Source organism: Oryzias latipes, chromosome 24 (assembly GCF_002234675.1).
Source record: "Oryzias latipes chromosome 24, ASM223467v1".
NCBI classification, from domain to species: Eukaryota; Metazoa; Chordata; class Actinopteri; order Beloniformes; family Adrianichthyidae; genus Oryzias; species Oryzias latipes.
This window is the reverse complement of record NC_019882.2, coordinates 1,099,509-1,121,816: the sequence shown is the minus strand read 5'-3', so window position 1 is coordinate 1,121,816 and position 22,308 is coordinate 1,099,509. Positions and strand designations below refer to the sequence as shown.

Below are 22,308 nucleotides of genomic sequence, written 5' to 3'. Positions count from 1 at the left end.
TTGTTTTTAATTTATGGTATTCATGGTGCCGCAGAAAAGGATGACTTTTAGGGCCAATTTACAAACCTTTTTTTTTTTAAATTACAAATTTTAAATCGTAAATTTACGAGAAAAAAGTCATAACTGTTAAATTACAAGAGTTTAAGACGTACATTTCTGAGAAACCATCTTGTAAATTTATGTGGGTTTTTTGTCGTACATTTACGTCTATAAATCTTGTAATTTTACTTTTTTGTGTGTTTTGGTGGCCCTAAAACTCAGTCATAGGAAAGTTTTTGCCCACATCCTGATTTTGTTGTCACGTCTGGAGAAGTTTTGTTTCTCTTCTTTGTTTTTAGGTTTCGTGTCGGTTTATGTCAGAAAACTGCATCTTAGTCAAGTTTAACTAAACACTTTTCAGTTTTTCTACGTTTTCTTTTTCATCCAGAACCAAAGTGCTCTTGAGGCTGAGCTTATAAACGGATGGAAGATCCATCAGGAGTTTCTGATAAGATTCAACAGAAGTTTTGTATTCAGGACGTACAGCAAGTCAACGAGTTCATCGGCCCCCATCATGACACTGCCGCCACCATGCGTCTCTTTTAGTGGATCATCCAGATGTTTCTCTGTGTTCCCAGCAGCAGCTTGAACTTTCCGATGAATGCAAACTTTTTACCCAGAATTCTGTTTTTGGCCGCTGGATCCTGACCTCTGACCTCTGACCTGCTTTCCAGCGTCTTCTGCCTGGTTGTGACCTCCTCAGCAGCTTTTTCTCTCATTCTGTGATCCAAAAAGGATTGACTCTGATTATCTTTGCAAACAAAAGTACATTCTCACACCGCTGCACGGCCCTCAGTCTAAATCTTCAGTGAGTTTTCATGGTTGTGGTTTTCTTTTATGAGAAACGTTTGAACTGGAGTGGAGAAGGTCAGCGAGGGTTCCTGCTCGCTCAGGATTTCTGACCTTCGGTGCAACTGAAGGTTTTCTGAAGATCAGGAATCCCGCGGGGAAGCTGAGATGAGCTAGAGAACACCAACATTACGCTTTACACTTTGCCATGGAAAACAGAGGAATTCCTTCATGTGGAAACGGACGGAGTCGGGTTTAGGCTAATGCACCTCCCTCAGGTAATGGAGGAGCTCGGAGTGTGTTCCTCTCCTGCAAACAGCCAAAGCATCAAATGAGGATGAACGCAGGATGAACGCAGCTCACCGCTGGTTCCGTTCTTTTGCTGGTCCTCTGCCAGCAGCTGCAGCTTTTCCGTTATTATCTGAAGGGCAGCATTTTTCTAAAATCTCCCCTTTGAGTCACAGTTTTCCGGTTTCTACACCTCCAATCCCCCCTTTGGTCCCGCTGCTCCTCTCTCCTGAAAGCTGAGCGCAGAAACTGAGTTGTGCTTCAGAGGAAGCCGGTCTTCCTGAAGACGAGTCTAAACCAGAGTAATCTACAGAGATGATTGTAATCTGGTTACTTGATTACATCTAAATGCACGTACTTCTGTCTAAGTAAACACAAAAACTGTTTGTGTGGGAAGAGAAAATGCTGCACCAACAGGTTCTGGAAAAGCTTCAGCCATTCCTCCAAACAGCACCATGAGCACATGGATGATTGGGATGACAGCTTCTCGCCACGGCGTGCAAACACAAGAACACGTGAAAAACCCTTTTCGGCTCCTTCAGAAAGCTGCAGTGAGGAAGGCCGTCAACGCTGGCGCCGAGAGGCCGGTCTGGTCAGGTGGTGTCAGTCGCTGGGGTCCTGGCAGTGGGAGCAGTGGCTCATGTCTTCGCTGTAGAGCTCCACCTGGATGGTGATGCTGTGGAAACCGAACTTGGCGATCAGCAGATCCGTGGCCTCCTGCAGGATGGCCTGAGGGTCCGCCTCTTCCTCTGAGACCAAACAAAGGAGAACATCTTAGCGCTTGAAGTTCAACTGAACGAATGATCCAGAAAACAGTGGGAGTGCAGGTGTTACCTATGGCCAGGTGTACGGAGACGAGCGATTGGCCCAGAGTCAGAGCCCAGAGGTGCAGACAGTGCATAGACTTCACAGCCTTCACAGACAGCAGCACCTCCTTCACCGAACTGAACTCGATGCCCTTTGGAGACCCTGAAGCGGGACAGCAACGGCACGAGGGTCAACGTGTTTGAATATTCCCTATTGCCACAACATAAACAGACAGCACTGCAGTTGGGAACGGTGCCCCCCCCCCCCCCCCTTTGGGGCATTGGCTGGATCACTAGAACCTGAACTACAGGACTCCAGTTGGAGAGCTGCTGGATCCGGGTCACAAATGTCATTTTGCATCTCTGTCTGTTGTAGAAGTTATGTCTGAACATTTATTTGAGTATGTGTTTGTGGATCAGTTTGGTACATTTTTGCCTCTTGCTTTTGGCAGGTGTCGTGTTTTTTGGGGAAGGTCTTGTTGTTCTTTTCACTCCTTGTCTTTGTCTTTTCTACCATATGTTCACTTAAACTATAAAATAAAATATTAAAAAACAAAACCCTGTTAGGATCGGCCCTTCTCTGCTGAAGACAAACATTTTCTCCCTGAACGGGTTTCAGACTAACGTGACCATCTGTGCTTCTGGCGCCACAGAAGTTCAACCAGACGCAGCAGAGGAGCCGTCCTTCAATCGTCCGTCGGCGCCCTCAGGATCTCTGAGAACAGCCCATAGTTTTAGAAAGGCGACTCTTTTCCCTGATGGGAATTATTTGTGAAACGTCTCGTTTTCTTCATAGCTTTCAGTTGAAACTTGACGAACATTTATTTTTGTGGCGCTTTTCCTGCTACAGAGGATCTCAAAGTGCTTCCATAATAAAACAGATATTAGCTAAATAAAAAAATAGTAGTTAAAATTATTTTTTAACTTAATCGCCCATTGAAACCTGCTGTTGTGTTTTTGGGGCTTTATAAATGAAATTGAATAAAATTTTAAACATAGTAAAAATAATAGTGATATTAATAATAATAAATAACTAAAACACATAAAAAACAACACACACACATCCCACAAGTACAATCAAAATAAATTGAATTGTTAATCAAATTTATCAAATCAAAGAAAGCATGTCGACAAGTAACAACTATGTAAAAGCTTCACTAAAAAGATGTTTTTCTTGAAAACCTCCACAGTGGATGAAGGCCTCACATCCTCAGATGAGGCCTCGCTGTGGGTTTTAGTTCTGACCTTCTGACCACCAGCAGACCTGGGGGCTCTGGGAGGGTCACACACTTAAAGTACATCTGATAACAATGAGGGGCCAGTTCCATTTGAACGTTTCTAAACTAATAAAAGAACCTTAAAATGGATCCTAAAGCTGACTGGGAGCCAGTGCAAAGATTTCTAAATCAGAGTCGTGTGCTCCGTCTTTCTGGTTCTGGTTTAAAGGCGTTCAGCCGAGTTTTGAACAAGCTGCATCCTTATGTGGAGCTCAAACGGCGCCTAACCTGCTCACCTAAGGGGAAACATCTCAGCACTCTCACAGGATGATGCAAAGGTTGGGTACCTTCCATGAGGATCCGGAAGACGTCCCTGAGGATGGTGACGGTGGTGCAGAGCACAAAGAGGGAGAACAGGAAGGTGCAGATGGGATCTGCCACTTTGTATTCTGGCTGAGGAGGAGAAAAGACGGGATTGGGTGAGAGTGAAGCAGCGTCAGATGCTGTTTTCTGCAGTCTGGAGATAAGAAACCGCTGACGGCTGTAAAACTGAAGCTGCCTCCCCCCACGCTGACAGGAGGAACAAACTCCAACCACCTTTGAAAGACTCACTGACTGATCTTGTTATCAGATTATGACTTTATTTCAGTTTGGATGCATGGACAGAGTCTGACCCGAACGTAGATGATGATGGCGGCCACCATGACGCCAATGCTCTGCAGAAGATCCCCGATCACGTGGATGAAAGCCGCCCGGACGCTGGTGTTGCTATGGCCACCAAGCAGCATGTGGGCGTGGCCGTGATTGACGGGGCTCCGGCCGTCTTCGTCGATCTGGTGGTAGCCGCTCCCGTGGGGGTGGAGTGTGGTGGAGTGATGGAGGATGTAGGCCATGCTGTGGGAGGGGGGGGGGCAGAGGGAGTTAGGTTCTGCCCACCTTTGACCACCAGAGGAGCTACTCACCCAACCAGACCACTACAATGCCAAAACCACGTCAGTCTTGTGGTTCTGATTCCAGAACATCAGCAGAACTCACATGATGTTCACGATGACGGCACAGCCGGAGGTGGCCAGCATCACGTGACCCTCGATCTCGTAGTCGTTCTGGACGATCCTCTCGATGGCTAAATACACCAGAGCCCCGGTGACCACCCAGATGGACATGACGGAGACGAAGGCTCCCAGGATCTCTGCAGAGACGGGCGAGGAGCAGGGTTCTCCTGAGTGCAGCCAACATGGACCCTAACCCGTCGTGGACCTTCATGGTTCCTAAAATAACTCTGCATTTTATGGGAAAAGCACCAAACCTGGCATGGATGTACTTTAGGATCTCCTCTTTCAGAAAAAGATCTTCGCCATGAGAAAATCAAAGATTTTGAAATATATATACATAATATGATATTATTCTGTAGGTACCCCTCAAGTTAACATAATGCCCTAATAGCCCCAATTGTTGCAAAACAGAAATCAAATGTTTAGGTAAAAACAGCAGATTATGTCGTCACCATTTAGGATTTCCTCGTGTCAAATGTGCTTTTCTGAACAAAGAGATGCTAAGGTACATATCTGTGACATATTTGGTGCTTTTACCATAAAATGCATGTTTTGTCTGAAATATCAGCCTAACCGGCTCCACAATCAGGCTTAGATTTCCTCAGATTAAACTGGGATTCATTTATGGAGCCACAGATGATCCGTTTTATAAAGAGATTCAACAAAAGGCAGATGTTTTATGATTTATCATTAGCAGGAAAAATGCTAAAGATGAAATAAATGCAATTTTATTTTAATTTTAGGCATTTAAGGAAAGTGATTTATTAAAGGAAAAAGGAAAGGAAAGTTAGGCTTAAAGCAAAGTGAGGTTGAGGGGGCCCCGTGTTTGTTTTTTGCCCCTGGGCCCCAAGAATCTGTAAATTCACTTCTGCATGAAGAAGAAAAGTCATGTTAGCATTTAGTTTTTTCTGGATTTGAATTTTTAAACCGATTCCAGCTGCAAATAAATGAGGAAATGTTTGGCATCTGTTTAGCAGAAGAAGCTGGACGGCAGCTGGGTCACATGATCCTCACGCTGTAAAACACACTTGGGTTCATGGACCCACCAACGCTACAGGTTGTCCCTACTGGACATCCTGCTGACGCATCCATGCACAGCGGAAGCTCGTGTCCTGACCTGATCTGTGCCAACCAAAGTTCATGGTTTTGGTGGGCGGTCTGGACGAGATCCACAGGGAGAAGAGGCTCACCATCATGCTGCCAAAGTCTGTCAGGAGGTGAGCGGCGTCGGTCATGATAGCCAAACTGTGAGCCAGGTATCCTCCTGCAGACAGCAGACAAAACTCTTCAAAAAGCATCATGGACCCATTCTGCTCACCTGTCAGGTTCCTCTGAGAACATCAGGGAAACGTTTCATTATTCAACAAAATCAACAACTAAAGCAAGAAACACCAACAAACTTTGACTAAGATAAGGTGAATAACTACAACTTTACAGTTTCATTTAAAAAAAACTGTAAACCACCTTTAAAAGGTTCATTGTTTTTATTTTTCAGATTTGATTCCAACCAATTTTAAACATTTTCTTTGTATTTTGATTTCTAAAGAACCAAATTTAGAACCAAAGGGCATCAAAGAAAATGAGTCTATTAGAGACAAAAATAGATCAGCAGTTCTGGATGAAAAAAACTGGAAAAGAAATGTATTTTTGAAGACAAATTAAGAAATCCTATTTATCTTCTCTCTGCAAACTCTCATATTTATAACTGTTCATCGTTATTCTTGAACTTTCACCTATGACCTCTCCGATCATAAAGATGAGGCAGACTCCTGAGGCGATGAAGAGCTTCCTCTTGGCCAGCACCTTGTCCCCGCTCTGCTCGCCGTGCGGGGGTTTGGATCTGTGGCAGTGGGCGCTGACGCGCTGCTTCAGCTCCATGGCGCCGGACATGCTCCCGTTTGGGAGCGGCAGGTCCGCGTACTGCTCTTTGGTTTCGGGGAATGAGCTGCAGAGAGAGAAAGGAGCTCCATCAAGGACACAGATGTTCACTGTTTAGTCAGGTTGATTTGGAAAATCTTTGGCTGTAGAACCTGAGATGTTCTGCAAATGTAGGACTTGAATAGATCCAGACCCCTCTGGGGTTCTGGTGTTAACTGGAATTTTCCAGATCCCGATTTCCCTTTAAGGATTCTAATTTTACAGCAGGGATTTTTTTAATGGACCAGTTGTAACATTGAAATGGAACAAATCAGTGATTTTATGAGTTGAATCTAGTCTGTGAGCTCTACGTGAGAGCACTGCATCCCATGTGAAGAAGCAGCTGATCTGCAGCATCTTTCAGTTTGCTGCACAGTGAACGGAGACACTTTCCTCTGCAAAGTCCAACCCAGTGTCCTAAAATCAATGTTCACCGAGTTGAAAACCTGATGGAATCGACGGATGCTGGCAGTGAGGAAGAGGAAACTGTTGCTTCCTCCAAACGAACCATCCCTTCCAAATGTTTATCCCTGTGATCAGGTCCACTGAGGCAGGGATTTAAAGGTTGGAACATTTAATTCTATAAAATGAATAATGCATCTGCAGAAGCAGTGAATGCTCATCGTTTGTGTACTTTAGGGTCAGAAATGACCCTGCCTTTTGCAGGCAAACGCCGCCGTTTCAGTTCTGGAGTCGCCCTGACCGATGCATGAACAAACGGAAAGCAGGTTAGTGACGCACATGCGAACGTTTACACGTCTGTCGCCACAGCAGCCGTGAGCCTCTTCAGCATCACAGAAAAACTGAACTGAATCCAACAGTTTCTGGGAGAGAAATATAACTATTTAAAAATGTAGAAAAACATTTTTAAAAACGTAACACTTTTTCCTAAATTGTCATTTCAATTAGTCATATTTTTCCCAAATATGTAGACGAGTCGTCAGCCGCTGCTCTTGCTTGTTTCGATGCTGGAAGAACAACCTGTGACCTCTGACCTCTGCATGATGTGACTAATGAGGCGGGAAAAACTCATTTGGTCTCAGTGGGAGCGACTGCACGCACACACCTTTGATCACACGGGAGATGCTTGCATTGCACGATTAGCTGTTATCTCACAGACACATGCACGCACGCACACACGTGCACGTGCGCACACAACCTGGTCTCAGGGGACTTCCTGTCTCCGGCCGAGCAGAAAATGACTTCTGTTCAATTAAAACCCAGAAAGAGAGCTGAGGCCGATCAGCTGAGAGATCAGCTGCTTCATCACCACCAACAAATGTTCACCTTCAGCGTCAACCATCGCTTTCTGACAGATCTAAAATGTTTTCTTTCCCTGCAGCTCCGTTTTTAAAGATCATGTGGGGCGGAGAGAGGAGAAGATGTGGAAACATGGGAGCATCATCAGCAGCAGCTTTACTGCACAATGGAAGAGACACACGTGATAAATGAGTGACAGCTGCCTGTTAAAGATGACGTCAGACCAAAAGGAGAACCCGGTGAAAGAAAAGCCTCATCCTGGGATCAGCTGAGTGACAGCTCCTCACTGATGAGAGGTGAGGGTTCAGCAGTGCAGCTCCTCCGTTTCTGCCTCACAAACTCACGAGGCAGGAGTTTATCAGCATCAGAGTTGTGGGGCTCCTGCCTGCTGCTCTGCAGAAATCACATCCTAGAAAACGACACCAAGTGTTTCGATTTCTGCGAAAAACGACATCATCCTAATGAAAGGACCACTGGAAACGCTTTGGAAGTAGATCAGAGGATGCTCAGAGGGGGACTTTCTGGAGAATTTGATGAAGATGAGGGGTCTGACGGTTCTGTCAGAACGTTTCTGTGTTTTTGTCTGCTGGTCCTGCATGGAGTCCGGTTAAAGAGGTTCCTCTGGGAGTTTGAGATCATGATTTTGTCCTGTGGAGGTTTTTCAGGTTTGGCTTTAATTCTTTGGTTTTCTGGTCACATGAAGGAAGTTTCTGTCCTCTGGTCTCCAGTCCTTCACCAACAGCATCTCATCCCCGGGGGGTCTGAGGATCGCTAGAACACATGGAGGTTTTCTGGTGTGCTTAAAGCTGTCGTTAGGACAGGCAGGTCTTCATTCAAATTAAACAGAACTTCAGAGATCATCATCATCGCTCTTCATCCTCAGCTCCAGCAGAAAGTCTAAGAATTCTGAGCAAAAACAGCAGCAAATGAGTTATGACCGTGAGCCCAACGTAAACTACCTGAGCTCAGGTGTGCAAGCAAAGAAGAGAACAAAGGGGCTCCAACAGATGTGACTGCATTTTATTTACAGCCTAAAAAACAACATAAAGCGCAGAAAAGGGTTTCAGAGGAGGGGATTTGGTAAAAGAGGAGCGTCTTCTGTGCAGCCATCGGGGTTTATGCGGAGTCTGTGAGGGTTTTCTCTCTGATGTTTCAGTGTTTGGATCACCTCTAAAGGGTTTGTGTTTTTGCAGGCGTCACCTTTTCAAATAATACTGCATTCAGGAAGTTCTTCTATCGAGTTTTCTGATTGGACAGAGCTGTAAGGGAAACATATTCTGGTTCTGTTCAGCTGTTTCCTGTTAGAGCAGAATATGATGTTCTGTAGCTCCCTGCCTGCATGGTTTCATTTTTTTATTTATTAATTTGCCTTTTTTTCTCCAGGTGACTTTAAAAAGAATGTGTTATTTGGAGCTGGTGAAGGTCCGCCTGCCTCTGTGCTCAGAGAAGTCTCCGTCACTCGAGCAAACCTCTGGAATGAATGCAAACATTTTGTTGTTGCTCCCAGTTTAAACTGTATTTCCTTGTACTGTTTGTCTCCAATAAATGGATTCTTCAAAGTAAATATTTTCCCGCTCTCGCATCATCTGTGATGATAAATCTTTGGATTTTGAACTGCAGGAAGCTGCAGCCGATCCGTTTTTCAGCACTTTCACAAACATGCGGCTTTTATAGATGACAAAAAGAAAATGATAAACGAACACGGATGTTCTGCATTCACAGACTTGAATTTACAAAGTTATTGATCTTTTTGGATAAATCCTGTTTAAGTGCTTCAGGGATGACAGGAATGTTTGGAGGTTTTGGTTTAAAAGGTTCTGGCTCCTCAACACCATCCAGAACAGAATTACTCGTCCATCAGGACATTTTGATAGATTATGGGTGAAATTTAGATTTTAAATGATATAAATGTAAAGCAGATCAGTTCACAGCCAAGCATCTGTCCTGAATTCCTGAATATAAAAAAATCACGTTTTACAGGCAAAGAATCAAAATAAAAATTATGTTTCATTCATAATTTTATTGATCATGTTTTAACGGTGATGTTTTTCTTCACAGTGTGAGGGGGGGGGAAGCAGTGTTTTTTTCTCCAAACAGGGACTCACGCACGCGCATGACATCGGCGCAAATGGTGCGTGAAATGGTGCAAATACGAGGCCATGCGCACACTGCGTGTCCGTGCGCGCATGCACTGAGCTCTGCTGAAGCAGTTTGGATCTCATGTTTGTGTCGACTGCGGGAAGATTTCGTTTTTGTAGATTTACTGCTTTAATTTTTCACCTTCGTTGATTTCATTTCTGCAATTAAAGTGTTTAAATCTGAAAAATTGACTGGATGTGAGAAATGATTCATTTTGAAGCGTAAAATTGACGTTTATTAAGAGAAATTGAAACACATTGATTAAAATGAATAAAATTTAAAGTGGTTAAGGCCATGAAAAATTTAAGATTGGATTTATTTGACAGATTTATCTGGATATAAATTATTCACTAAATGTTTGATACATTTTATTAATAATTTTGGTCAAAGATCAGGCCTAAAAAAGAAAACAAATAAGAAAATGTTGGAAAAGGTGCCCCCCCCCCTTTATGTCATCTGTTGGTGACATTTTTTTCATTCTGCGTTTATTTTACTTTCCAAAAAATGCAGGACATTTTAAAGAAATTTATATTTACAAGTCTATAAAATGGTGGCCTGTTTAAGCCGTTAAAATAGCATTTATAAATATATTTGGTATCAAGATAAAACCTTTTATGGAAAACACTTGGATTAAAAAAGTGAGAAAAGTCATTTTTACAGCAAATTTGTAATTAAATTACTCCATCCGTTCCCGCCCTGACGCGCGTGTTCCGGTGTCACCTGCACCTGTCCCGTGTTTGTCCCGGTTCATCCAAATGTCGGTCATGTCAGCCCCGCGTCTGTGCGTCGGAGCGCGCACGGGTGAGCCCTTTAATGACAGATGATGACTTTTTAGCGCTGCGCCGCGCGCGCGCGCCCCGGGGCCATTTGTCACAGGCTGTCCAGAAACAAGCCACGCGTGGAAATGAATTTGTTCATTCACATAAAACAGCCCGCGAGAGGCTGCTTAACGCGCGCCGCAGTGACAACTGCTCCCACTGCGCCGCGGCGGCGCGCGCAGCCCTGCTGCAACGGTCGGATCAACTTTTTCCCGCAAAGATCTCCAACATCCACACAAAGCCTTCCCACGCGCCACGCTTGTCATTCATTTGCACATGTTCGAAATCAAACTTGGCAGAATTTCCTACCTTTTCAGTTTCAAAGAATACATCTTTGAATTCTTCTCATGGATCAGATGAGATTTCTCCGAATTTCCTTCATTCTTTTCCATTTTTACGCGCAGCTGCTCCGAGTCTGGATAGAAAAAAATGCTGAAGTAATCCCCTTCTGAGAAGGATGCAGGTGAGAGGACAAGTCCGGGTTCTCTGAGAATGCGGGTCAAAGTGGGCCGACCCTCAGAACCAGCAGGTCCCGGGATGGAGGAGGACCTCTGTTTGTCTGCGGAGCTTTAGCGGCTGAATGGGCTCTGCGCGCTCCCACACACTGCAGCTGCTGCTGCCTCACTGTGCAGAAGCTGAGTGGTCATGCAGGACCCCCCCCCCCCCCCCCCCCCCGGACTTCATCAGGAGGACACCTCCAGGAAAATCAATCTTTACAACGAAACCAGCACGACGCCAAATGTTACTCAGTTTAACTTCAATTGTTTCAATTCTGACTGAAATAAAAGATGACTCAAGAAACGAGAGGGGGAAAAAACACATTGTATTCATGAGTTTGGTGTTTTAAATATAAATGTGGGTTTTATTTGTCTTAATTTGGTTTAATAAAGGAATTGATTTGCTGTTATGTTTTTATTTTATTAAATGACCACTAAATGTTTAAATAAGACCTAAAATAATCCATTTTTATTTGATTTGATCTATATTGCGTGTTTTGACAGCCAATGTAACCGATTAGTATCATTCAAAAATAATATTTTTCTGTAGTTTTCATCAATTATAAATGCATTATTTTACATATAAATATTTGTCAAAATGTAAACACTTCAGTTTTATATTGAAAAATTACAGAAATATATAAATAAATAAGCTGAATTATGAGTTTCGTCTGCAAGAACGGAGGATCACGCATGAAAGGAAAGCGCATAAAAGGCCAGACACGCTGCAGTTTAGCGTCATCAGCGCTGCATTCAATGAAAGTGGGAAAAAGCAAAGCTCTCCGATCTTTCAAGCTTCTGTCAAACGTTTGTCAGCAAAACAATCGCTGTTGGAATTTCACTTTTACTGGGCTGATACAAACAGACTGTCCGGTTAATTCACCAAATGATTGAGGGGTGACTGCAGCTCAACGCTCCTCAGTGGGGTTACCACGCAAGAAACCCAAGGAAAAAACAAGCTAAGTGACCCTCAACCCTCAGAAAAAATATTACCATAATGAAAAGTGTGTGTATAACTATATTCTCTCTTCTTTTTTTTTACTTGTTGGGTATGAATCTAGCTCGCTTTACAATAATTTCAGAAATCAGATTTTCTATGGGGACCTTGAACGCATCAAGCACACGTCCTGACGTCACGACGCTCTCGATGTTTGGTTTGAGCGCGGTGCCATGTCATGTCATGCCATGTTAGCGGAAAGCGGCGACGGAAAGCCGGAGGACGTGCCGGAGGACGGGCGGACGCACGCGGACAGGTCTGTGTCCAGCCCCAGCAGGTAAAACCCTGGAGGGAGGGGGGTATGAGGCGGGAAGGAAGAAAGGGGGCCGCCGCGAGGCTTCCAGCGAGCGTGCTAGCGCGGCTAGCGTTGCTAATGCGGGAACAAAAGCCGCGGAAACAAAGAAAAAAGTGAACGCTGGCGTTTTTGGAGGGATCACGTGACAATGCGACAAGACATGTTTGTTTATGATCACGCAGATTGATTGACGGAATCGCGTAGGGGGAGGGCTGATGTTCATTCACGCAGATGCTGCGGGGTCACCGCACACTTTCTCCTCATCATCATCATGGGATTAATAAATCCAGATGGCCTTAAATCACCAACAATCTGGTTTCTTCAAGCATCAGATTATTCCAGTGATCATCATCATATGATAATCTGTGTCAGACTAGGAGGCATCGTCGGATTATCGCATAGATTTCTGTCCATAATCTAATTATTCCTGCAGATATTCAGGTTCACTTCCTCCTCAGAACCTGTTAAAAATGTAGAAAATCATCACATAGATATAACAGTCATGGTGGAAAACAGAAGATCAGAGTCAGACATGTGAAGTCTCCCCATCATGAAGGTTACCTGAAGACGAGCAGATCAATCTGAGCAGATTACACCTAGATTAGCCTAAAGTCTGATTAGGATTTAGATCGTAAAGAATTCATTAAACACAGTTTCTGATTAGTGAAAATGTGAAAAAGGAGGATTTTATCGCTTTTTATGCTCTGAGTCCACGTTAGATCAGGTCCTGTTGAAAAACTGCTCACACCTGGATTCCTAATCTAATCCAGGTGGGAACAGCCCAGGTCCTGGTTTTCAACAGGACCCGGTCCTGCAGTGGACTGGTCCTTTAGTGCCCTCCCCAATCGGAAGCCGTGAACAGGAAACCGACTTCAGCGCCGTTTTTCTCGACCATCTTTACGGCGTGATCTGGGACTTCGTGGCTGCTCCAGCACGTCTCTAGCTAACCCGCCGTCACGGAACCTGGAAAACCGCAAGTCCGGTGTCTGTCAGCAGACGCGATGTCAGACTGGTGTGAAGCCGTAAACCGGCTTCTTTAGCTCCTCCTGCTCGTTTAAGGAGATGGACTGTCAGCGTGGCGATCAGGAACCGCCGCCGCGTGATGAAGGCCTTACTCATGTGAAGGGCTCCCCTGCTGCGCCCTGGACGACGGTGTGATTTCCTGGGGTGGTCGGCGAGTTCCCCTTCCTCCCCCTCAGCCACACCCACATCAGAGAGCTGCAGAGAAGGTGGTCCAGCGGAGGACCTCTGGAGTTAGATGTTCCTCTCTTCCTTCTCTGCAGAACAGCACCTGCAGTCAGAGGCCTCAGGGTTCTGAGAGCACGGCGTCGGTTCTGTCTGGGCTCCGTTTCTGGCCAAAAGCAGCGGAACCGTCGTCTGTTTTTGGTCAGGAAAGGTGGTCCGGGTGGAGCCTCTGCTGCAGGTGGAGATAAAAGGTCCAGGGGCGGCGGGGCGGCGTCTGTGAGCTAACGGGCATGTCTGACGGCGTTGGGTTCAGACGCGTCTCCAGCCTTCCTCTCCAGACGATCAGAGTGACGGAGCTGCTTCCTCTGTCTCCAGCCGGGACGACGCCCTGGACGCCCTTCTGAGCCACGTCCCCCGCTGCCCTCTGACGCCTTCGCTGTCTCCTCGAAAGCGAACCACGAGCCAGTCCAAGACGGAGCCCCCCCTGCTGAGGACCAACAAGAGGACCATCTACACGGCGGGCCGGCCCCCCTGGTACAACGTCACTGGGACCACCTTCAAAGAGGCCTTTGTGATCGGTGAGGGCAGACGCCGTCTTCCTCTGATGAAGGTGGAAACCCTCACCGTGTGTCTGCAGGCTGTGTGCATGTGGGCGGGGCCTCTTTGCAGGAGAGCGTCTGACTCCTAGCTCATCTGCAAACGGTTCGATTTTTCAGAAAATGTCAGACTTCTAAAGAAACGCTGTGAAGACCATGAAACCAGAACCGGTTCTGATGTTTAATGTCATTTATTGGAGAGATAAAAACGCAGCGGTGAACAGGTGATGCAGATTAAGACACATTATTGTCCTGCTAGCAAAGCCTTGTGGGTAATGAAGTTTTTAAACATTTGAGCAACTCCTACATCCCTTCCCTGTAACAGCTATGATTATTTTTACATTTCAAATAAAAAAAAACACAAATGATGTCAGAAAATGACAGAAACAAATGAATTTGATCAAAGTTCTGTTTCTAACAAAGGGAGCTGGATCGCCGCCATAGTGCTCGCCAACGTTAGCTTGGAAGTGTGAGGGACCGTAAGCTAGCAGGAGAGAGTGTAAACAGAGAGCTCTCAGTGGAGGTGGAGGGTTATTTCTGATGAACTCCTGCTGCTCTGCAGAAATATGTCAGAATTTTTAGATTTTGGCTAAAAAGGTCTAATCATAATTTTAAAAACCCACTGAGAACTCTTTGAAACCAGATCAGAGGATTATGGGAGTGGGCTTTAATGAAGCAGAATCAGCGGGTCAGGTTTGTGTCTTCGGGTCAGTCGTCTGCTTTGGCTGAAGGCGTCTCCGCAGACCAGAGCGCTCCTCCTCAGCAGCAGGCCGCAGTGAAGCGGAGCAAACGGAGTCTCCTTCCCAGGAACGGCTCCTCCGCCTGTGTGCAGGCAGACGGGGACGCTGTCTTTGCTCTGCAGTCTGCTGCTGCCCGCAGGAACCGCCAGCATTTCACACTCGGCCGCCTTTAAAAGACCCAGAGGGTGTGTTTGTGTGTGGAGGCAAAGCTGGGAAAACGGAAAGCTGAGATTTTCAGGGAAAGGTCAGCGATGAAGACCTGAACCAGCACAGAGTCCGGTCTGCTGGTTCAGGTCTTTGCTGTTGAAGTTACAGGTCCGAACAGGAGGTTCTGGACATGAGCAGTGAGTGATGTTCTTCCCCCGTCATCAGATTGGACTCGTTCTAATCAGAGAACGCTCAATGCTGTTCTGGCCCGGTTCCTCTGGTCTGTGGTACCAGGCGGGATCAAACCTCTCTGAAGTGCTGAAGCTGCAGTCTGAGCTTCTGACCGGAAACTTCTCTTCCAGGTTTGTGTGGCGGAAGCGCGTCTGGGAAAACCACCGTGGCCAATAAGATCATCGAGGCTTTGGACGTTCCCTGGGTGGTTCTGCTGTCCATGGACTCCTTCTACAGGGTGAGGAAAACGCAAAGCGGAGCTGTGGTTTGGAGGAACGTTGGACGTTGACGGGATAACGGATCCATCAGAGCTTCAGCTGCAGATGGAGCTCCTCATGGCCTCATCCAGCAGATTCCTGTGAGCTGAAACGTTCCAGCTTCTCTTCTGTCCTGGAGCTTCTGCTGATGCGAAGCTTCAAGGAAAGGAGGCCAAACTTCCTTCTGCTTCTGTGTCTTTGGTGGACCTGTGTTTGTAGTTCAAGCACAGAGTAGGTCTCCATGGTAACCAGATACATTTAGCCTGGAAAATCCTGGAAAATTGCATTGATTTTGTGCAGCAGCTTGATTTGGAGAAAAAAAGTCATCTTTCCTTAAGCTGAGGTCCTCCTGCCCCTCCTCCTCCTCCTCCTCCAGGTGCTGAACAAGGAGGAGCAGGAGCTGGCTGCCAAGAACGAGTACAACTTCGATCATCCCGACGCCTTCGACTTCGAGCTTCTCATCTCCGTTCTGCGGAAGCTGAAGAAAGGGAAGAGCGTCAAAGTGCCGGTGTACGACTTCACTTCCCACTGCAGACGCAAAGAATGGGTAAGAGCTCAGAAGCCCCGCCCCCTGCTTTGATGTTTGGATCCCAGCTGTGATCCAGAAGGAACCGTGTTCTGCATATCATCAAGTTGTCTTCCAACTGTTGAACTGGAAGAATGTTTCTGGGTTTTCAAAAACGGGTCTTTCTCTAGAGTTTCTGGTGCAGCAGAAACTGCAATGTTTTTATTTTCTGCCACAGAAATGTCACTGTTTTTGTGCTTTTAGTGTTGCAGAAACTGCCCTTTTTGATTCAGAGTATTTTGTGTACCAGAGATGATTTCTGTGCCTTCTCACATTTCAAACATCCTAACAGAGTAAAAGCTGCTCAGCACATCCTTCATCTCCAGCTGTGTGTGGGAACAACCAGTCTTTTAGTTGAGATCTCCTGACGGCTCCTCGCTGTTCTTTCACAATGTCATTTCACGGCTGAGAGGATCAGCAGCTCCTGGGAATCCAGGCTGTAAAATCATTTCATGGACCTTCATCCACTTTCATGAAGCCCCCAGTGTGGGACGTTTGCTCCTCCAGGAGGGGCTGTGCCGTTCTGGTCCCGTCTTTCACAATAAACCTTAATCGTATTCCTAAAAAGCTTCAGCCTGTGCCGGCAGTTTGATCCTCAGGAGATGCAGCTCCACATCTGACACAGCTGGACTGTCGCTGTCTGTGTCTCCATGGCAACAGATGATGGTTTATGGAGCTGCAAAGGTGACTTTTCAGGAGTAAAAATTGCTGCTTTGGCCTTTAGTTGTGAGTAGAAACTCCACATTTCTGAATCTACTCAAACTCTCAGTCAGGAATTGATTTATTTGTCCTTTTCTTTCAAATTTGCAGTCCAAGGTTGAAAAAGTTTCCAGGTATTTGAACCGAACAAAGCTGGAATTTCTGTTTAAAAAATACTCATGGAAACAGTTTGAGGGATGCAGAAAATCCCTGAAAGAATAGAAACCTCCTGATGTGAGCGGATGCTGTTTCTCTGGAGGACGTGCGTCTGCTGCTGGTGGAGTAACGTCTGCTGGATGTTTCCACAGAAAACCGTCTACGGCGCCAACGTGGTCATCTTTGAGGGCATCCTGGCCTTTGCCAACAAGGAGCTGTTGAAGGTACGACCACAGCAGGAGGCCGACGGAAAGCCGCCATTCGGACGTTTGCCTTTAGATTGAAGAGCAGCGTGATCCTGTCGTGTCATAAAAGTAAATGCTCAGATGATGAACGCCGTGACTCTGTCTTTCAGCTTCTGGACATGAAGGTGTTTGTGGACACGGACTCGGACATCCGCCTCATACGGAGGCTGAAGAGGGACATTTCCCAGCGTGGACGGGACGTCAGCGGCATCATCAAACAGTACAATAAATTCGTAAAGCCGGCGTTTGAGCAGTACATCGAGCCCACGGTGCAGGTGGCGGACATCGTGGTTCCCAGAGGTCAGTAGAGGTGGAAGCAGGAAGTGACCTGGACCGGACGTCGGTGACGCCTGTGCCGCTTTGTGGTTGTGCAGGTGGAGAGAACTTTGTGGCTCTGGACCTGATCGTCCAGCACGTCCACAGCCAGCTGGAGAAGGTGAGGGGTCGCTGCGTTTCTGCCGACGGAGACGGGGCTAACTTCCTGTCACGTGCAGCGAACGGCGGGCGGATGGCTTCCTGCAGACGGTTTCTGCACAGAGCGCTAGACGTTAGCGGAGCCGGGCTGCAGATCTGCCTGCAGGGGCTTCATGTTCTGCTTTCTACGTTTACCCAACATCCCACGTTTGAGCTTCACGTGGAGGAAAGGCTGATCTGGGGTTAAGCTTCCTGCATGAAGGTCTCTGTGTCCTCCATGTTTTACCGCCCCCCCCCATGACCCAAAAGCCACGTGGCTCGCCCACGCCTGCCGGTCTGCAGCAGAACGCCGTTTGTCCTGGAACTTCAGGTTTTTATCTGCGTTTGTAAATGAAACGGATTCGACCCAAACGGTCCGTCTGAAAGACGCAGAAGGTCCAGACGGGATCCTTGTCTGCTTCTGTTGACCTTTGGTCCTGACGGAGGAGGGGGGGTCACAAAACCGCATCCTGGTCTAACCGATCAGATCAATGCAGATGATTGGAAAGTAAGAGAGACGTTGAAATCCTGTGTGTTCAGTAAAAAACCTTTAGAACTTTTCACCTCTGGAGAACTTCCGTGTGGGGGGGGGGGGGGGGGGCAGACGGCGTTTATGGCGTTGACTGAAACAAATTCAGGAAACGAGGAACTCGTTCAGACTCAAACATTTGATTTTTGATCTTTTGTTTTTCTTGTGTGTGTGTGCGTCCGTGCACGTGTGCTCATCTCCTCGTGTGCACGACTCCTGCTTGCCGGGCTGAATGCTGTGTTCCCATTCCAGCGTGAGATCACAGTGAGGTACGACTGCCGGCCCTTTTTAACCTTCATTTGCTGCTTTTTCATTCTCTCCTAAACAAAGAAAATAACACGGATGTTTATTTATGTCATGCTTTTTCATTCCCACAACTTATTTCTTTCAAATAAATGTTTCCGTGAGTCAATGACGCTGAACCAAAGACAAATGTTCGGTTAGAAATGATTATCTTTCCCCTTCGGTGGGTTTATTCGTTTATTTATGAACGTCGGGGTTTAGATCATAATAAATCTGTGAAATGAATCAGTTTTCTTCATTTCTGGAATAAGAACATTTATTTTAAAGGTTTTCACACATGAAATGTAATTTTAGGTTCATAAAATCCAGAGATTGATCCACTTTTCACGTAAACTGTTGGCATTAACAGCTTCACTAAGGCTAATGTCAAAATACTAATTATGTGAATGAAATGTAATTAACTATAAAAAAAATAAGATATTTGATTAAATTAGACTGGAAGTTTTAAACCTGTTTTATTGAGAACAAATTTGTGTTGACGTCCTAGTGGTGACTTCTGGAACTGCATGCTTTTTTTCCTCCATGATATTCAGTCCGGAAGTTCACCCGTCTCCTTTTGTCGCCTCGCAGGAAATTTGATCCACGAATAATTCCTAAAACCGCGAGAAAAGGCAAGATTTCTCATGGTTTTGTCTTCATTTTAAGTGACCTTTAGTGTCTTGAGAGTAAAACTCTGAGCGGGCTCTGGGCTGGCGGTTAAAGGGTTAAAAGCTGAAGGTTAGCGTCTGAGGAGGACGTCCGGGTTTCTCTGGAACCAGAAACGTTCCTTTTCTGAATCCAATATTTAAATATTTGGATTTTTCTTTCTTTCTTTGAATCCAAAATAAAAAAATAAAGCTAAATGAAAGATGTTGACAAAAATGTTGGATTTTATCTGAAAACACAAAAACCAATGGATAGAACGGGAAGCTGTCCTCAGAGCGGCGTCTCCTCCAGCGTGTGGGCCTCCTCCTTCAGGAAGGAGGTGCTGATGTGGTCTTGTTCTGTGTGTGATTCTCCTTCTCCTGTTTCAAACTGCTCCCATGAACGTCTCCTTCAGAGGAAGCTGCGCTGGGACATGTGAGCCTCCGTTCATCTCTGTTCTAGTGCAGTCCGTTCTGGCATGGCATGTTCATTGAGGCAACACAACCCCCACCCACCCCGCTTTGCTCATGAGCACTCATTCAGTGACTCCTCCAGCTGTGCTCCTCCTCTGAGACGGAGACATTTCCTCTGCCTGCTTGCATTTCTTTGGAGGCTGCACAGCCGTAAAGCCCCAATGACTGCTCTCCCGCCTCCGTCCCGGACAGTTTCTGCTGATGCGGCGCTGTCTGAACGTGTTGTGGTGCAGTTTGGTGAACGACGACACGTTTAGTTTTGTAAATCTTGAGCTAAATGTGTCCCGGCGGTCTGTTGAGCAGACAATAAGTATTGAGTCACTGAACTGTGTTCAGTTTTTGCCTAAACACCCCCAGACCTTCTGAAACATCTGAATGGTGTCGTAACAATGTGGCCTCACTTTGAGTTAGTCTAACATCTGAATGCTTTTATTTTGAAAGTTCTAAATAAGGTGAGCTTCCCTACTAAGCGACATCGTCTGAACGTGTTTTTATTTATTTTTTTAACCGCAGATCAGCTCTGGCTTCAGCTCACCAGGGCCAGCCGTTACCCAGAACCCTCAGCGTGTTGGAGGCCAGCCCCCAGGTCCGCGGCATGCACACCATCATCAGGTCAGGACCATCATCATCAGACAGCTTTGTGAGGATGCTGGAGACGATGGGATCTTCTGCTCCGTAGGAACAAAGAGACCAACCGGGACGAGTTCATCTTCTACTCCAAGAGGTTAATGCGGCTCCTGATCGAACACGCACTCTCCTTCCTGCCTCTGGAGGTGAGCTTCTGCTCCAAACCGCTCACACTTCATGGAAAACAGGGAAGCTTCACCCATTCCTCTCCATCCTCCTCCAGCCCGTATCCGTGGAGACGCCTCAGGGCGGAGTCTATGAGGGGAAGAGGCTGAGCGGGAAGAGGGTACGTTTCAGCTTTTTCTGACCTTCGGCCGCTGCAGAGGTCAGAGCGACGCGGTCCAAAGGCCGATCTAGATTGTAGAAGTGTGACTCCAGAACGTTCTCCGGTTTAGATAACGGGCGTTTCCATCCTGAGGGCAGGGGAGACCATGGAGCAGGCCCTCATGGCCGTCTGCAAGGACATCCGCCTGGGGAAGATCCTCATCCAGACCAACCACGACACGGGAGAGCCGGAGGTGTGTGCGCTTCAAAGACCGTCCGTCCTCCAAGCGCTCCTCAGCTCAACGTCTCTTCCTCCTCTTCCTCCAGCTGCACTACCTGCGTCTGCCCAAAGACATCAGCGAGGACTACGTCATCCTTGTGGACAGCACCGTCTCCACCGGAGCGGCCGCTCTCATGGCCGTGAGAGTCCTGCTGGTGGGTTCACGGTCCGCGCGTTCCACTCGTGCCCGCTCGTCTGCAGCCATGCCTCTCCTTTCAGGACCACGACGTGCCGGAGGACAAAATCTTCCTGCTGTCGCTGCTGATGGCGGAGATGGGCGTTCACTCGGTGGCCTACGCCTTCCCGAAGGTCCGCATCATCACCACCGCCGTGGACAAGGAGGTCAACGACCAGTTTCACATCATCCCCGGCATCGGTGAGCAGCTCGGGGTCCGCCCAGAACCTCCTCACTCAAACAAAAGCCGGAGCTCTGAATTCCTACGGTCATGAACATCTCACTGGGACAGAAATCCCGAATTTAAGTCCAGAAGAGTTTCCGATGGATGTCAGGAAGGTCACGGTGTTGTGGTTTGGACCGAAAACGGGTCTTGGTGGTTAAAAAAGTCTGAGGCTGGACTGCAGGTAAGCTGATCACCTGGGGGGCTCCTCCCTCCTGTGGGTGAAGGTGTGTCAGGCGGGTTGGGGGGTCTGGGCAGCTTCAGCTTTCAGTAGGTCTTCCATGAAGACGGACGTCAACTCAGAGGATTGAACTTTGACCTTAAACGCCTTTGTTGTTTCTTGTTTTTTTCTCCTTTAGGGAATTTTGGGGATCGTTTCTTCGGCACCGATGCGCCGTCAGACTGGTGTGAAAGCGATGACGGCTTGAGCTTCTGAGGAGGAGGAGGAGGAGGAGGAGGAGGAGGAGGAGGTGTTACCAAAACCTTAAAGAATATCACGAATGCTTCCTGCACAGCTTTGCTCTGCTCCTGACCTCTGACCCTCAGAGACCTGGAAGGGCGGGGCTGTCCGCTGACCTGCTCTGCTGGAGGCCCCGCCTCCTCACATCTTCATCCCAGAAGATGAAAAGTTCCACTCTCAAATGTTCTTTTGGCTGCAAGAAGAGGCGTATTGTCAGGTTTGGGCAGAAATGTGGTAGAAAATTGAATACATTTCAAAATAAATGATTGATCCCTAAAGAGGAACAAAAGGGGATTTGATTTTTGCACAGAAATGTTGCACAAACAGAAAACGTATCGTTTGAGGCGAGTTACAACTGTTTTTGGTCAAACCCAGAAATCCATTAATATAGTTGTTTTTTTGGGGGTGTTTAAAAAAAAAGGTGCAGTTTTTTGTTCTGTAAACTCATTTTCTCAGGACACTTCCACTAAAAGGGACACAAAACTTGAAAGAAAGAAGAAACCAACTGAAAACTCAACATTTCCTACACATTTTTATTGTTTTCTTTCTGCAAACGGTTCCCTGTGCCGTTACCTGTTGTTGTTTTCAGGTGGTGTTAAACTCTGTGAGGCTTCGTAGCATGAGTTTTTACGCCAAGCCTTCCGATCGAGGACACCTTTAAGTGACGCCCCATTTACTATTTCATGTCTGAACCATTTGAAAACTGAAACATATGGCTGCTGTTGAACTGTATTTAATTGTTCTAATTTATTGTTGTTGAAACGTCTTCCTGTTGAACAGACTCCTCAAAAAATGACTTGAATATTAAAACATTCATTCTTGTTTCCATAATCTGTATTTGATGTTTTTGTTTCTACATGATTAAATCAATTTATAATTTGCTTCAAGCAAAAGTTACGAAAACGGTCTCCACCTGTGTTTTTTTTACTGTGAAAACTTGTTGCAGTTACTAAACTTTTTTT

The 22,308-nt window shown here is 46.4% G+C and overlaps 2 protein-coding genes across 5 annotated transcripts; one reads left to right on the top strand and one right to left on the bottom strand.

The window, feature by feature from the left end:
- Positions 1 to 121: 121 nt before the first annotated feature.
- slc30a3 (solute carrier family 30 member 3) lies at positions 122 to 10,929 on the bottom strand. Its single transcript, XM_004083361.4, has 8 exons — positions 10,635 to 10,929; positions 5,925 to 6,136; positions 5,309 to 5,455; positions 4,175 to 4,328; positions 3,814 to 4,033; positions 3,487 to 3,592; positions 1,951 to 2,085; positions 122 to 1,865 (listed from the first exon to the last, which is right to left on the bottom strand). The coding sequence occupies exons 1-8, from the start codon at positions 10,715 to 10,717 to the stop codon at positions 1,720 to 1,722; spliced, it is 1,203 nt and encodes a 400-aa protein (XP_004083409.2). The 5' UTR covers positions 10,718 to 10,929; the 3' UTR covers positions 122 to 1,719.
- A 1,016-nt stretch (positions 10,930 to 11,945) lies between these two features.
- On the top strand, positions 11,946 to 21,358 carry LOC101167009 (uridine-cytidine kinase-like 1). Of its 4 annotated transcripts, none has more exons than XM_020714583.2 (15): positions 11,946 to 12,075; positions 13,675 to 13,877; positions 15,145 to 15,251; positions 15,647 to 15,817; positions 16,843 to 16,914; positions 17,046 to 17,235; positions 17,310 to 17,371; positions 19,260 to 19,279; positions 19,831 to 19,929; positions 19,997 to 20,090; positions 20,168 to 20,230; positions 20,340 to 20,462; positions 20,536 to 20,643; positions 20,708 to 20,864; positions 21,246 to 21,358. In XM_020714583.2, the coding sequence occupies exons 1-15, from the start codon at positions 11,993 to 11,995 to the stop codon at positions 21,320 to 21,322; spliced, it is 1,629 nt and encodes a 542-aa protein (XP_020570242.1). In that variant the 5' UTR covers positions 11,946 to 11,992; the 3' UTR covers positions 21,323 to 21,358. The 4 variants fall into 4 exon arrangements, with proteins under 4 accessions (XP_020570242.1, XP_020570243.1, XP_020570241.1 ...); XM_020714582.2 differs by having other exon boundaries at positions 11,948 to 12,096; XM_004083360.4 differs by lacking the exon at positions 19,260 to 19,279 and adding an exon at positions 18,170 to 18,186 and having other exon boundaries at positions 11,948 to 12,096.
- Positions 21,359 to 22,308: the final 950 nt, after the last annotated feature.